Raw genomic sequence first — 16,728 nt, forward strand, 5'->3', positions numbered from 1 at the left:
GTCATATTTACCTTTGTCCTGGAACCGTTCTCGTCAGTCACTATTTGACCAGAGATGGTTGAATCTTTGATTAGACTCTAAAATGAAAAAGGGAGACAAGAACGCGCTGCCTGGCTCATTGATTTCCTCATTTAGTTATAAAAAACGGCCTTTCTGAAGTGTTCATAAAAGCAAAGTCATCTGCAATGTCTGCAGAAAGGAATTTGCATACCACCGGAGTGCGTCAACTCTTAAGTACCACATAAGCGCAAAGCATCCAGGAGTTAACCCGCAGGTAGGACCACGACCAGGCACGTCCTGTGATACAAGCTCTAGCAGTCAACCTCATCATCAAACCACTTTGGAGCAAACACTGAAACATAAACTAAGCAAATCTGCATGTGACCGACTGAGCAAGTCCCTTGCTAAATGGATCGCAATGTCTTGCAGACCAGTTTCACTGATAGAAGACAGCGGGTTAGCAGAGGTTTTGCAAATAGCCTCTTCAGACATGACATATAACCCGCCGTCACGAAACACTATTATGTCAAAAATCCAGCAGCTGTACGACTCTGAAAGAAACCCAAAAGGAGATGTACTGGTGGGAGCAGAACATATCGCGCTGACAGGGGATCACTGGACTTCAGTTAGCAATCACAATTACCTTGGTGTTACGGCACACATCATTGACTGTGAATGGAAACTCCAGTCATTTGCGTTAGCAATGCTAAAAACGGAGGCCAGGCATCACGCCGATAACTGCACCCAGCAGTTTTTGACTGTGGCGGAGGCATGGGGAGTTCAACCAAGGATCACCACAGTCGGCACAGACAGCGCCCGAAACATGATCGCAGCGGCGAGAAAGCTTCCATATCAGCACATGCCTTGTGTTGCTCATATGTTACATAGAAGCATCTCTGTTTGCCTCACAGACAGTGGATTTTGTGACACATTGGCAAAGTGTCGTAAGATAGTGGGACATTTTAAACATAGCCCTGCCAATACAGAGGAGCTCCACCAGCAGCAAACTCAACTTGGGCAAGTGAATCAAAGTCTGATTCAGGATGTTAGCACAAGATGGAACTCATCACTCGCCATGATTTCTCGTCTCCTGGAGAACCAGGAGGCTATCAAGGCTACACTGAGCAGACAGAAGCACAAGCTGACTATGCTGAAAACATCTGAGTGGGACAAACTTCAGAGGCTGAAAACCGTCCTTGAACCATGCAGGTAAAAGCTTACACACACACAAAAAATGTATTTATTTTTTATTGCACAGAAATTTACAGTATTTTTTTTTTATTGTTTAAGTAGGCTAGGCTACTGCTATGACCGATATAGCCTGATGCAGTGTGTGTATCTCTTATCATCCAATGCAGATATGTGACTGAGCTCCTTGGAGGTGAAACTTATGTTTCCTGCTCTGTGGTGTTGCCTGCTCTCTGCCACCTGTACCGTACAATGGAAGTTTCGGACGAGGACCCAGCCTATATTGGAAAATTCAAGACTGCCTTTAAAAAGGACCTGTCTGAACGGCAAGCAAACCTCAACAATGGATGGCTCAACATAGCTTCAGCATTAGACCCACGCTTCAAGGACTTAAAGTGTCTTAAAAAAGGAGATAGAGAAGCAGTCTGGACCAGCCTTCAGGCTCTGCTGGAAAATAAAACCAGTACAGCTACCCTAGAACCTGTAGAAGAGCCACCAAAAAAGAGAAGCCTCCTTCTCTTTGCTTCAGACACAGACTCAGACGATGACATGGTTGAACCAAGCAGGGCTCTGAAAAACTACAAAGCAGAGCCCACCATTAGCATGGAGGAATGCCCGCTGCAGTGGTGGAAAACTCATGCAGGAGCCCATCAACAGCTGTCTGTCGTGGCTCGCAAATATCTGGCTGCACCTGCAACTTCTGTTCCTTGTGAGAGACTTTTTTCACTTGCAGGTAACATAGTCCAAAAAAAGAGGGCAGCCTTGAGCTCTGAGAATGTAGAGAAGCTAGTTTGTCTCAGTGACTGGCTGAAGGAGAAGTAGAGGTGAGGCAGATGTTGTTGCTTTTTTATGTTGTGGTAAAAGGACTTTTTTTTTTTTATTGAAACTTTATGCTCAACTATATTGCACTATGTTAAACTTTCGGTCTGTGTTGCCTTAGCTGTTGTAAAGCTGTTAAAAAATTGGATATTGAGGGGAGCGTTCATTCATTTTTATTTAAGCAAGCCTACTCTGCCTCCACATGATTTTTATGATGTTGATTTTTATCTTTGTTTTTATTTGCACTGTGTAGCACTTTGAGATTTTTGTTAATGAAAAGTGCGGTACAAATTGGATTGATTATTATTATTATTTTTTAATTGTGTCCCCTACGTTACTATGTGCCAAATATTCCACAAAGACACGTTAAACGTCTGAAGGCAAGAAATGTGAATTAAAGAGTTTTTGAACTTTAATGTATCTAATGCTGATTATTCATTGAATCGTTTGAATTGAAATGTTTAAAATACTTTCATAGCAAAAATTATATACGATTAATTTAGATTAATTAATTACAAAGAGTGTAATTAACTAGATAAATTTTTTTAATAGATTGACAGCCCTAATATATATTGTTAGGTTTAACCAAATGATGATTATAAAGTTAATGTGTGTGTATATGAAACATTGAAGAAAAAAGATGCTACATTCTGTCCTGTGATCCAGTCAGGAGGTTTATTCTAGAATTGCCTTCAGCCAGAAGGCATTTACAGGGTCAAACTTTTATGACCTGGCTCTCAGCCAGTTGGTCATTCTAGGCTCATTAACCCATTTAGGCCGGGAAAGCATTACCGCATTTCTACCATTCAAGCCGGGGGCGCTGTTGCGTAATTCTACCATTGACGCCGGGAGAGCATATAAGTCAAGCAACAAGAAAGAAGTTTTTTTCAAGCAAACATGGAGGAGTTTGACAGAGAAGAGTTGTCGGAAGGCAGTGATTTTGAGGAGTGTGTCGGCTTTGATGACGGTATAGATGAAAATGATGACTTTGAACGCGCTGAACCAATCGAACTACCACCGCAATGCACGGAGTGTTTTCAACCGCACACCTGGAGTGAAAGTTGATTTGCCTGCAGACGCCACACCGCTGCAGGCATTTGAGCATATTTTTAATGAAGAACTTTGGATGCATCTTGTTACCGAGACGAATAGGTACAGTGACCAAACAAACCAAACTCCAACAAGAGCAAAGATGGCAAAGTGGTCACCCGTGACTGTGACGGAGATGAAGACATTTATTGGGCTGTGTATGGGCATGGGACTTCTTGTGTTGCCAGTACGAAGAGATTATTGGCGACAGAGTAAACCTCTCTTCAGGACGCAGTTCCCCCAAAATATGTCCCGGGACAGATTTGTGGCCATCTGGAGGTAAGTTGTATTGCAATTTATAACACAGACATATGCAATATTATGCATAATAATACTGTTAATAAGTAATCATCAGATAGTTATTTATGTAATGTTTGTTTTTTATTTTAAAAACGTTTTATATTGCACATTCTCAATGAAGACATGATCACATATGGAAAAAATAAAAGGTTGAATTTTTTTTTTTTTTTTTTGATTACTGCTTTTCACTTTTTTTTTGGAAGAATTTCAAAGATAAAATATATTTTGAGTTCTATCTGCTACAGAAGCTGAGATATCAATAATTTACTAGGCGTTGACACAGTTGCTGAATTTACAGAAAAACTTCAGGTTTTAGGGGTATTTTTTAAAATCGGCCATAGGTTTTTAAGGTGTTTTTTCCAGGCATTTTAGGCCTAAATGGGTTAAACCCACCCATCTGTTTCTGTTCTGTGAATAAAAGACTGCTGTTCTGTTGGGGGTCAAAATGGTGCTGGGATGTGAGCAGCAGCCTTTCTAATTCCTGCAGGAAAAGCTCTGTTTTGAAAGATCCTTTTGTGCTTCAGATTCATTTTTGTCCTATATGAAATATGAACTCACAATATTGGATCTAACACACACACACACACATATATATATATATATATATATATATATATATATATATATATATATATATATATATATATATATAGATATCTATATATATATATATCTATAGATATATATATATATATATATCTATAGATATATATATATATATATATATAGATATATATATATATATATATAGATATATATAGATATATAGATATATATATATATATAGATATATATAGATATATATAGATATATTTACACAAAACAACAAACAAGCAAAATGTAAAATAAAATAAAATGTCTTCTTCTCCTTCCACTTCCTCCTTATCGTCAGCCTCCAATTGGCTAGCTTCTTGTTGTTCTTTTATTTCTGAAAGTGTTTCAGATAGAAAACTGTCTATAAAATCATACAATGTATTTCTGTTTTGTAATAATCATTGTATCAATAAGTATTACAGACCAATTAATGACATATAAATAAATGTCACCTTTTGTGAAACCACATATTCTTCCCTTAAATAAGAAAATACTGTTATATTAGCCATATAAACTACTGCCATACCACATATTCACACTCTTTACAGGCCACTGTAAAACACCTCAGGCCTAAGCCTTTATGTTGTCCTGATTGTAACATGTTAAGTATATACAACATTTTACACTTTGATGGTAATGAGATTTTTATGGATGCCTTGTTTTAAAGCATTTTAGATTAACTTGCTCCTCCTCCCCTAACAAGTTTTATAAGTTAAAAAACATTAATATAATAAACAGCAGAGCTTTAATAAGGATGATGTAATGTTTATTAGCAAAGAACTAAATTGTTAAGAACATAGAAAGTGCTGTAAAATGTATAAATGTATTTTTAAAATCTACTTGAAACATTGTTCACAACCAAATTTTTAAATTTTCTTGACTGTTCAACTAATCTTGTTGTGATTTGACATTAATGGCATATTACCTGTTTCTGTGTTAGCTCAAATATTCTGTTTAATTTTTACTGTTTTTACCTATCTTAGGTCAGCAGATGCAAATTGACTGTTATGTTAATAGCATATTTATATTGATGCTTTAAGGTGGTATGTTGATAAATGTGCATTATCCTTATTTAAATAAATTAAATATAGAAAAAAGAAACATAAAACAAATACTGAAAAATATCTGAAAAACATCAAAATACTAAACAATTATATATTGGTTTTGTTATTACTGACATACAAACACTGAAATACACACTTCATGGAAAATATAAAAGCTGATATTGATATGAATAAGGTAATCATATGGCAAAAGTAAATATATATTGTGCCAAAAAATATAAGATAGAAATAATTTGGTTCTGATTTCTTCTACTTAGAACAATCAAGTAACTCTATGCTAATGTACACCAGATTCCAACAACAAAAGGTTAAAACTGAACAGTACTTGATCATTAATCTCTATCTTATTATTTTTGGATTCATACACAAAAAAAATATATATATATATATACATATATATTAATGTATCCCTTCTTTAATTGATAATGCATCAGTAAAAAAATATTTAATCCTACAAGCCTAAATTAAAAACACAAAAGCTGCAGCGAACAATAAAAAACATTATAGCCTATATCATTAATAAAATGTGACTACAACACAAGACTAGCCAAGATGCCTTTAATGATATTGAAGTCAGAATTTAATAATAATTGTGAAGACTAAAAGACATACCATCTTCACAAAAACCCATGGCTGCCTGAAGGCAGTCTCTCTCATCTCGCAGCTCCTTTAGTTCCTCCTCCTTTTTCTTAACTAGGTCAAATGCTAAATTGGCCCATTGCTCCTGAGCCCTCCTTTGGCGTTCATTTTGGAAAAGCTTTTCCAGCAGTCTCCTATAAGTAACTGCATTCTGTTGGAAAGCCTCCTGCCTTCCCACAGCTGTATCACCAATGAGGTACTGCAAAGAAGAAAAGGCAAAATATGAATAATGTTAAAACAAAAGTAAACATCTTAGGAGCCTGATGCAGTTTGCAGTTTGACTCCATTTGAAAAAAAAAAATAGTAAAAAATATTAAATATTCCTGTTTTGATTTGTGACCAAATATTATTATAGTATAATACCTACAAGTTCGTTTTATATTCAGCAATGACAATGTAATAAAAATAGTAATAAAAATGTAATGTAATAAAAAATTTCTATGACATTAACAGCATAAACTTAAAATGCATATTAAAATAATTAAAATGCATGAGTGAAAAATAATTTAATTTCCTAACCTTAGGCCTACCTAAATGAAATATAACAATCACATCATAATAGATAAATATTTTTATAATCTTTTTAAACACCTACTCTACGTTATAAAAAATATTTTGTTTTAACTCCATTAATTACTATATCATACGATAATAAAATACTTAGTGTAAAGGATTTAAATAATACACTTAAATGTAATATAATTAACAGACATTGATGACTTAAATGCAGGACTTGGACTTCAATTCATGCAGCAATTTATGTAGCATAATCCGTGTGTTCCTCAGAAAAAAAGAGACGGGAGGATGTAAAACGCAGCACGATGCGAAAATCTGATTTTACATGACAGTTATGGTGATAAACATTCTGTAAACAGCTGTACAAGTGTACATAAGACATTATTTAAACAATATTCCTATAACTGCTGAAATATCAGTGATATCAATTAATTAATTGATATCACTGATATTTCAGTGATATATATTGCTGACGACGTCTCACATTATGCTTAAATGCAAAAAACACTCTATTTATGTGTTATTTCCCTCTTTAATCAATAATAGGTCTGATTCTATCAAATTATCTCACAAACATACAAAATAAATAACCCAAAATTCCATACTAAAATACTAAAATACTGACTGAAACCACACCCATTAAATATAGCTTCTCTTCTTCTGTGGAATTTGGATGGCAAACACAATTGACACTCATTAGCACCACCTACTGGTTAAGCTTTGCACTGCTACATATATTTACATCAACCTCTCAGATGTTATAAACCAAAGCTATATTTAAAAAAAAAACACATGTAAAAAAAAAAACATTATCTAAAATTACATTTGCTTAACCACTTTGGAAATTACTAGTAGAATAGTGAAAACTTTTTTTTAATTAAATATTTAAACCACTAGAATGGGTAAACCAAGTCTGAGACATGATCTAATGACCTGAAGTGGAGGCAAGGGCTGCTCTCAATACATATGAGTAAACCAAGAATAGAATTTTTTCACCCCAAAATTCAAAATCCACATGTTGGTAGAAAAGATGGAGAACATAGTTCAAGTTACCCTGGTTTAAATTGCCAGCAATGATGAAAACACCTTCAGTGTGCAAATTGGAGCTCAGAGTTAGCCTAGTATACAGTCATCCTGGCTTCTTTGTTATTACACTGGGTGGCACATAAACATCACTAATGCTAACCACACTGACCTCTCAAGGCACACAGAAAAGGTCTGCAGTTAACAGTCAGAAATTACATGTCTGGAGAAAAGAATCTAAAGACCTATCCAGCATTTTTACACAAGCTGTTGTTGATGTAAACACAGAGCACTCCACTCCAATTTTACCAAATAGTTCTTTGTTCCTATCGACATTGTATACCATTAGCCCCTACAGGCTAATAAACTTTTTTGCTGCATGTACCCATGACTTTGTCAAATTGATGGGACAACAAATAAAAATGTCCCTTTCTTGAAAACAGTTCCAGACATAGATTATCCATTTTGTTATCCAATGAACAGACATCGCAGAGCAGGATTGATGGAAGTAGAGATCTGAAAGGACTTCTCCTTTGCCCCCTATGTGAAAAATCACATTCTCCATCTAATACATCTCTGCCTACAACCTTATGTCCCACTGTTGTTTTGTTCACATCCATAAGCAGCACTCCCCAGTTTTTCAAACATTCAAAAATATCTGCATTTCAAATTTTTTGTAACAGTACCTCCAGCAGGCATTACCAATCACAGTTGTGGGTTTGAAACCTAGTCTTTATCATATTAACCTACATATTTTGTGCAATTTAGGGACTAATATTTCTATAAGACAACAGTAAGCAAGTAACAGTAGCAAACTAAAACTCAATACATTGAAAGATAAGTGATTGAAACTGATTATCAACATAAACATTGCCAGTCAACTAAACCTTCTTTGCCTTGCAGCAACCCCATATTTATAAATATGATGATACACCTCAAGAAATCGCACATTATATTTAGCACAGGCAATTCATAAACAGTTACATTTTCAATACAATTTAATCTATTAGTGTCTGTAAAATCCTCTTAAAGCTACAGTTATAACATTCCACACCACACCAATGAACTGGAACCATAACTAGGAAATAGCATCCTAGTAATATAAGAAATGTTCAAATTAAGACATCTTCAATTTAACTCAAAACTTTAATTCACAAAACATTATAATTTAAAACCACTACAAAGAATTGAATAAAAAAATGACAAAATAAAAATATACAAAAAAAATGAAGAAAAGAAAATCAGTAAAGACAGCAAGTTAGGTACTCTTCAGTTCCTCTTCATCAACCTTGGCAACATCCTCCACCAAGGAACAAACTTCCCCGTCGCATACTGTTTCAGGCAGAAAAAAAGAGACAACTTTCTTTAAAAAAAATAAATACTTCCAGCAACATAAACCTACAAAATTTTTATCACATCTCCCAAATCATACATACCTTTTGAAGTTATAGCCGATTAAGCTGCCAAACAATTCATTTCTATTTTCATTTCTTCAATTTCAGCTTCTTGTTCATGAAGCTTTTTTGACAAAAATTTCACTTTCTCCTCAAACGCCTTCCTCTGCCGTTCCTTTTTATCCAACAGTTGGAACACTTTATGCAATGCCTCGCTGCACTTTAAGTAAGCTTCTTGTCTCGACACAGCAAAATCACTACAAGAATACTTGAAAATAAAATAAAAAACAGTTAATACAAAATCAAAAAAAAATGTAGCATCAACTTTAACCATACACAAAACACTACAACACTTACACAAGCAACTTGTCAAGCCTGCTTCACAGACTCCATCTCCATGTCGGAAAACTTCGGCAACTTAGAGGGAGAACTGTATGCCATTATCTTAAACAAAAGAAAACCTACTTTCAAATACTTCCACAAATAAATATAATCAAAACTCAAGTAAATAAAGATATATCAGGAAATATAGTAATGTTTAAAACAGATAACACTGAAAAGACACTCACCTCATTGACAAAAGTTATTTTGAGCAAAATAAAAGAATACAAACAGTTCAAAATCTAGACAAAGCTTCAAAACACAGAACAGTTTATCAGCACTGAACAACAATTCAAATCTGCATGCTTATATCCATTCCCTTCTTCTTCTATGGAAATCAACTGCATAAAAAACACTAATCCACATTAGCACCACCTGCTGGTTCAGATTTAAATTGCAACTTATATTGACTTCAAACTGTATCATGCTACTAAACAAATGAAAAATCATTAAAAAAAAATCATGTTTTACCAAATCATATTTCAACATTTCAAATCTACATTAAGAACAACTTCATATCATATCACTTTAAAAAGACAATATAAATAGATTCAATTAAAAAATTACACATTGATAACAATAATTGCAACAATGGAACAATGATAATATTCAAAACCTAAATTTGATAAATAAATGCAATTGCAGCACTAAATATCACCTAAAAATAGTATATAGTATTTTTAAAAGATACTCACAACACTTGAACAACCTCACAAAATAAAATTCAGATTTAAAGATTGTTATTTCTTTGAATTACTGAAGAACAACTCAAAAACTCAGAAACAAAGAAAACAGGATCTTTCCATTAAAAAAACTTTTATTACATAGACTTGCACACAAAATAAGGTGCATTAAAACACAACTATTTAACAGTGCATTATTGTAAAATGTATTTTCAACCAGCTATTTCCTGCCCATCCATAGACATTCCCATATAGCTACATTCAAAAATTGAATGAGTCAGGAAGCATACTTGCCATACTAAACAATGTCATGGAACACCGGTCAATGCCTAATGAAGGCCCATCACAGGTACATCCTTTTACCACATACATTATAAAAGGTAGACCAGACTTGTAAAATAAGGACAAAAGATACTTCCAAATCACCTGGGAAACAAAAGCCTCGATCACCCAGTCTAATGCTAATCAACCTAACAGATTTCCACATCCTAAGCTGGCTTCAGATTGCATCACCTACATTTTTTCACCTAAACTTTTCACATTTGTTGATAACAACTTAAACAGTATGAACTACATTTACTGTACTTGAATACTGAAAAGGATCTTTGCATAACTACTAAGTCAAACTACAAATAAAGAATACAAAAAACAACAATCTGTAAAGAAATCAAAATTAGAAATACCTTGGCTCTGAATATGGAACAATTCTACCTTCATCCCTATAGCTACTGCTGAAACACATATCTGAATTCCCTTCTGAAAATCTAATTCTCTACAAAATGTACAAGATCAATCACGTGGATAAACACTATTGGTACAGTCACATCACAAAACAAACCTTAAATTCACAACATTTAGCTATATACTATAAATTACAATAACTTATCAAACAGACAGTTGTTGGGATCTGGAGGTTTGTCCACTTTCTCCACCAGAGGGCGCACGAGATCTACTGGAGCATGAGCGGACCGCACCACCTGTCTCTCATCTGCTCATCAGGAGATCCGTACTTAAGGAGGCGGAGGGCTTCACTCCAGTGCCAGAGTCTTTGCCAGTAACGGTTAGCAAGCCTGAGCCAACCTGCCTGTCTGTGAACTCTGACTTTCTGTGAACCAAACCTGATCCCGTTTTTCTCCTCTCTGCCTCCCAGGTTGATCCTGCCTGAATACCTAAAACTCTGGAGAGTTTCTCTGCCGGTGATCTGTCTGCTCATTCTCAGTAGGACTCTGGAGAGCAGCCTCATTTAAGTATCTGCCTGCCTGCTCTCAGAAGATTACTGGAAGGAAAACTCAATCTGTGATCTGCCTGCACTAAGTAAGCTCTGCCTCCGCCTCTGCCCTCAGCCTGCCGACAACCTCTGGACCATCAAGGTTCCCCCCCTCTGCAGCTCTGCTCCATTTCCAAACAGGTACAGACCTGAACACTCACAACCAGCAAAAGACCTGGACCTCCACTAATCTCTCTGTCCTCCTCAGCAGTGAACCCACTCGTAAACAGTCAAGCCCCCTCTTGGATCTGAACTTACTTTGTACATTTATTATTAAAAAATCTTTGAACTTTTTCATCTGCCTCCGAGTGTTCTGCATGTGGGTTAGACACATTAATTCGAACATGACACCAGTGACTCCTGAATTAAAACATAGCTGGAAACTAGACTTTAGGCAATTGAACGTTAACAGCAGATAACATGAAACATAACATAGTTGTAACAACATTTATTGGCTTATAATATCTGCTGCTACTTTCATCTCACCTTAAATACATATTAACATTTAGCCATTTTAAATTAATCCATTCTATTCCGTTTATTTATATAGCAGCTATTCACAACACATGTCATATCAAGCCACTGTACAGTTCAACGTGATAATCCACTCAAATTGATACAAAGTTTTCTATCTAAGGAAAACCAGTTGATTATATTGACTCATTGACTCAAATACAATCCCTCACACTAAGCATGCTTAATGACAGTGGAGAAGAAAACCTCCCTTTTAACAAGAGGATGATGAGAGCACATCCAGTTAGTCACAGTCAGAGAAACAGGACTACACTGCAAAACAAGCCAATCTCCAGCATCTATAAACAAGGTTATTGATGGAAGAAGGACAACTGATATTTCTCTCCAGGATAGCATCACAGCCAAACAGGAACACACAATGCAATACAAACCCTTTCCCATCACTTCCACAACATTCATTTAGTATATCACAAATACTGACTACTAGCAGTGGCGGCCGGCCCATAGGGGGCGCTGGGGCACCGCCCTCCCTGATAAGAAGAGAGAAACGTAAAATATATTTTTAGAAATTAAATCATAAATGTCAGTTTTACTCTCTAGACTGTGTACCTATAAGCAAAACAAATTATATAAACTACATTTCCCTACCTACTGTCATTAATTTGTGGATTTCCACAGACAGACTCCTACCGTCTCTGTTCTGGGGGCTGTGATCAGACTGACCCACATTTGCAGAGAATCTGTCAATCATGTACTTTTGCTAGGTGAATTTAATGGCCAATCAGCGTCTCGGAACTTTATGGTCTTGGGGCTCTGAAAATACTGCACTTTTACAGGCTTCTGCACCCATGTGCAGGTGCAGACAATTAAAGGGAAGATGGCGAATGTAACGAACCAGATGCAGCTTCCACCAAATTCGGTGAGATCCTTATTTATCTACCCGTTTGCCAGAAGAACATCCCTGTTGTAGGATATGAACATTTCATGTCATGGTTATTGTGACTGTGACGAATCCACCTCGTCGCTTAAAACAACCTCTCTAACTTTGCGCGCCACACACACATTCCTGTTATACTGTGTTTGTGAGGACCAATACACTCGCGCTGAGACCAGTAGCTCCATGAAGGTAAAACACACAAGCTGTTCCTGGTTACCTGCTGGCGTATTGAGGGTGCACACTTAATATTTCAGTGGGGCTAGCCGTGTGTGTGTGTGGGTGTGTGGGGTGTGTGTGTGGTGGGTGTGTGTGTGTACGTGTTTATGCTATGGGGACTTGTCATCTTCAGTCTGGCTGCGTCTTTGCTGGGTTCAACCCCAGTTTGGTGTAATTGAATAAGTCAATGAATCTGTGTAAAAGAATTAAGTTGTAAAAATTATTTGTTTTTGTACATCAATTGTTTGTGGAGGTAATATATGGACAAAACTGATTAATGAGAAGAAATCAGAAATAAGAGAGCCTGAGGTGAGGGGCTTAAACTATTTAATGAGGGCTGTGGGAAGAAAAGCGGCAATTTTTGTTTTCTGTTTCTTTGTTACATTGCTGGTAACTGGAGGGAGGCTGAGGCCCAGAGTATCTGGTATATGTTTAGTTTCTTTTGCACCCTGTTTTGAGTTTTTGAGCTCAATAAATCACCAACACCGGTAACCCGACTGAGCCTGGATTCTTGGAGGCCAAAGAACCCCGTCACAGTGACCCAAATCATCACTGTTACTGTTATTATATAGTAAATTAAATCATTACTGTTAAATTGTATGTATTGTCCAATTGTTTATTTGAATTCTTATTCCGGATTAGTTGGAGACATACACTAGGCTATATCAGCCCCACCAAAAATATTTTTCACCAGCCGCCACTGACTACTAGTGAAACAGAAATATTATAAATAATCTAAAATACATATGTTGCTTAGGAAAAAACATTTCACACTTTTCTGACCAAATAAACAATGCTATTTACTTTACAAAGTGATATATCTTCATTGCAAACATAGATAAAAGAAGATGTTAAAATCAATGTGACTCCAAAAGTACCTGAGGCATAATTATAGTAATGATGTAACAAAATATAATACAGAATTTAAAAGACCTTGAAAAACAGCCTAAAACTGGAAATCACACAATTCAAGACTATGAAATGGATAAAACTATTGTACTAAAAACTAAAATTACATAAAAAAAGAAATTTTATCACAAAATTTTACATAAAACAAAAGGTTAAATACAATTTTAAAAATATATTTTTAAATTATGTACATTTACTTTGAATAAATACTAATTGAAGTATATTAATTTCATAAAATAAGTTGCATCAAAACAAATGTACGCCATACAATATTATGGTACAAAGTACAATCCTATAATTAAGAATCATCAAAACAGCTTTTAGATATACATCCATAAACTTTACCAAATTTCTAAATTAAACAGTACTATGAGACAGGCAGCAACTGCCTAGCCCAAACAAAAGAATCTCCTTGAACACAAATCCTTTTCTTATCAATGGAAAATCACAGGATACCTTCACACCACAATCCATTCTACTGAAAAAACAGACTTGCAAATGCAAATAAAAAGAACATTTCACACATTACCTAGAAAACAAAAGACTCCATCAACCCAGTCTAATGCAAATCAATCTGAAAACTTCCAACACATTACAGCAGCCCTACATCGGATAACCTAAACTATACAGTGCTATAGTCATTCAATATTACAGTGCAGACAGCCACATTGCATTTCAATGTGTTGCAGAGACTACCCAATATGTTTAAGGTCATTGACCTATTTTAGGATGAAACTGGCTCCAATCAAGCGCTGTCCACTGGGTAAGACATAGCATTGCAAAATGGAGTGAGCATTCTTTTTTCAGAACCCCTTTTACCCTGTACAATCTCCCACCTTACCAGCACCAAATACAATGACAATGGTGTTTTGAGAGAACTATTTACTGAAGATACCAGCTGTGGACCTGTGAAACAGCTGTTTCCCAAACTAGAGACTCTAATGTACTTATCTTCATACTCAGTTGCCCACGCAACTTCCCATTTCTTATTCTAGGTGAGAAGATGACTGCGATGCAGGTGGAGGCCCCCATCGTGTCCTGGATTGTTGATTACCTGACGGGCAGACCACAGTATGTACGCCTACAGAACTGTGTCTCTGACAGGGTGGTCAGCAACACTGGGGCGCCTCAGGGGACTGTCCTCTCCCCCTTCCTCTTCACCCTTTTCACCTCGGACTTCAGCTATTGCTCTGAGTCCTGCCACCTTCAGAAGTTTTCTGATGACTCAGCAATTGTTGGCTGCATTGAAAAGGGTGAGGAGAGTGAATAGGACCGTGGTGGGCAACTTTGTCACTTGGAGTGAGCTGAACCACCTGCAGCTCAATGTGACAAAGACTGAGGAGCTCATAGTGGATCTGAGGAGGACAAAAACACCTGTGACCCCTGTTTCCATCCAGGGGGTTCCTGTTGACACTGTGGAGGAGTATAAGTACCTGGGAGTGTACTTCAACAATAAGTTGGACTGGACTAGAAACACCGAGGCGGTCTACAAAAAGGGCCAAAGCCGACTATTCTTCCTGAGGAGGCTGAAGTCCTTTAACATCTGTGGGGCGATGCTGAGGATGTTTTATGAGTCAGTTGTTGCTAGCACGCTCTTCTTTGCTGTCACATGCTGGGGCAGTGGGCTGAGGGTCGCTGAAAACAACAGACTGAACAAACTGATCAAGAGGGCCGGTGATGTTGTGGGGGAGCAGCTGGACACCCTGACCACCGTGGCAGAGAGGAGGATGCTGTCCAGGTTTCAGTCTATCTCAGACAATGACTCACATCCTCTCCACAACACACTGGTCCAGCAGACGAGCTCCTTCAGCAGAAGACTCCTCCTACCCAGATGCTCCACAGAGCGCCACAGGAAATCATTCCTTCCTGTGGTCATCAACCTATATAACGCCTCCCTCAAGTGATTAAGCCCCCCCCCCCGTCCGTAATTGACATTTATGCACTATTTTTGCACGCCACGTATCACTTTACTTGGATTTATTCACTTTAATTGGACTTTTCACTTTATTTGGATTTAGTTTTTACATATACATAGATATACATACAGATATATGTACAGAAGAGCTATATGTGTATATATATTTTATCTCTTTTTATTCTTATTTTTTATCTTATTATATTGTATAGTTGGATGTGTGTATATATCATGTAAAACTGTAACTAGAGCGTGTAACAAAAGTAATTTCACTCTGGGATTATTAAAGTATTTCTGATTCTGATTCTGATTATTCAACTCTGGTTAGAGCCTGTTTGTGCTGTCCTCCGAAGGAAGTAGTACACACCATTGTAGGAAACCTTTAATTTCTTAGCAATTTCTCACATGGAATAGCCTTCATTTCTAAGAACAAGAATAGACTGTCAACTCTAAGATGAAACTGCTGTTTTTCTCGCCATTTTGAACATTTAATTCACCACACAAATGTGATGCTCCAGAAACTCAATCTGCTCAAAGGAAGGTCAGTTTTGTAGCTTCTGTAACGAGCTAAACTGTTTTCAGATATGTGAACATAATTGCACAAGGGTTTTCTAATCATCAATTAGCCTTCTAAGCCAATGAGCAAACACATTGTACCATTGAACACTAGAGTGATAGGTACTGCAAATGGGCCTCTATACACCTATGTAGATATTGCACCAAAAACCAGACATTTGCAGCTAGAATAGTCAATTACCACATTTACAACGTATAGAGCATATTTCCTTAAAGATAGGACTAGTTTAAAGTTAACTTCAATGAAAAGTACAGTGCTTTTCCTTCAAAAATAAGGGCCTTTCACTATGACCCCAAACTTTTAAACAATAGTGTAAAAACAAATTCAAAGCAATCAAACTGCTTTGAAAACAAATAATTAAGGACACAGCCCCTACAAAAAAAAAAACTGTATCTGTGTTCCTGCAGCTACTGAACGAAATGATTTTACTGAAATTACATTTCAAGATATTTATGTCTCACACCAACAGAAAAATAAATCATTGGAGATTTAGACATCAGTTACAATACTGTTACTTACTATCACAACAAAAACGTATATTATATTATAAATATTTGCCATATCAAATAATTAATAGTGACCCAAGCTATAACTATATAACTATACCAACCTGGAAAACATCCAAATAGCTCAGTTTTGTTTACTATTGGAAACTCATAGCACTAACATAAATATTCTAATAATTGAAAATCATATTATAGAAAACCTAATTTCTTGTTCCACAAAACATAAATACAATTTAC

The 16,728-nt window shown here is 36.2% G+C and overlaps 1 protein-coding gene across 1 annotated transcript; it reads left to right on the forward strand.

Annotated features, from left to right (window-relative positions):
* Positions 1-490: 490 nt before the first annotated feature.
* On the forward strand, positions 491-2,010 carry LOC119775342 (E3 SUMO-protein ligase ZBED1-like). The gene is made up of 2 exons (XM_038273273.1): positions 491-1,209; positions 1,389-2,010. Exons 1-2 carry the CDS (start codon positions 491-493, stop codon positions 2,008-2,010), a joined length of 1,341 nt encoding a protein of 446 aa, XP_038129201.1.
* Positions 2,011-16,728: the final 14,718 nt, after the last annotated feature.

Source organism: Cyprinodon tularosa, unplaced genomic scaffold, assembly GCF_016077235.1.
Source record: "Cyprinodon tularosa strain WSP-4 unplaced genomic scaffold, ASM1607723v1 ctg867, whole genome shotgun sequence".
Classification (NCBI taxonomy): Eukaryota; Metazoa; Chordata; class Actinopteri; order Cyprinodontiformes; family Cyprinodontidae; genus Cyprinodon; species Cyprinodon tularosa.

Excerpts from the sequence above, each read along its gene's own strand:
- LOC119775342 (XM_038273273.1), top strand. The coding sequence starts at position 491 with ATGACATATAACCCGCCGTCACGAAACACTATTATGTCAAAAATCCAG. Across the intron at positions 1,210-1,388 it reads ACCGTCCTTGAACCATGCAG|TTATGTTTCCTGCTCTGTGG; the intron begins GTAAAAGCTTAC and ends TGGAGGTGAAAC.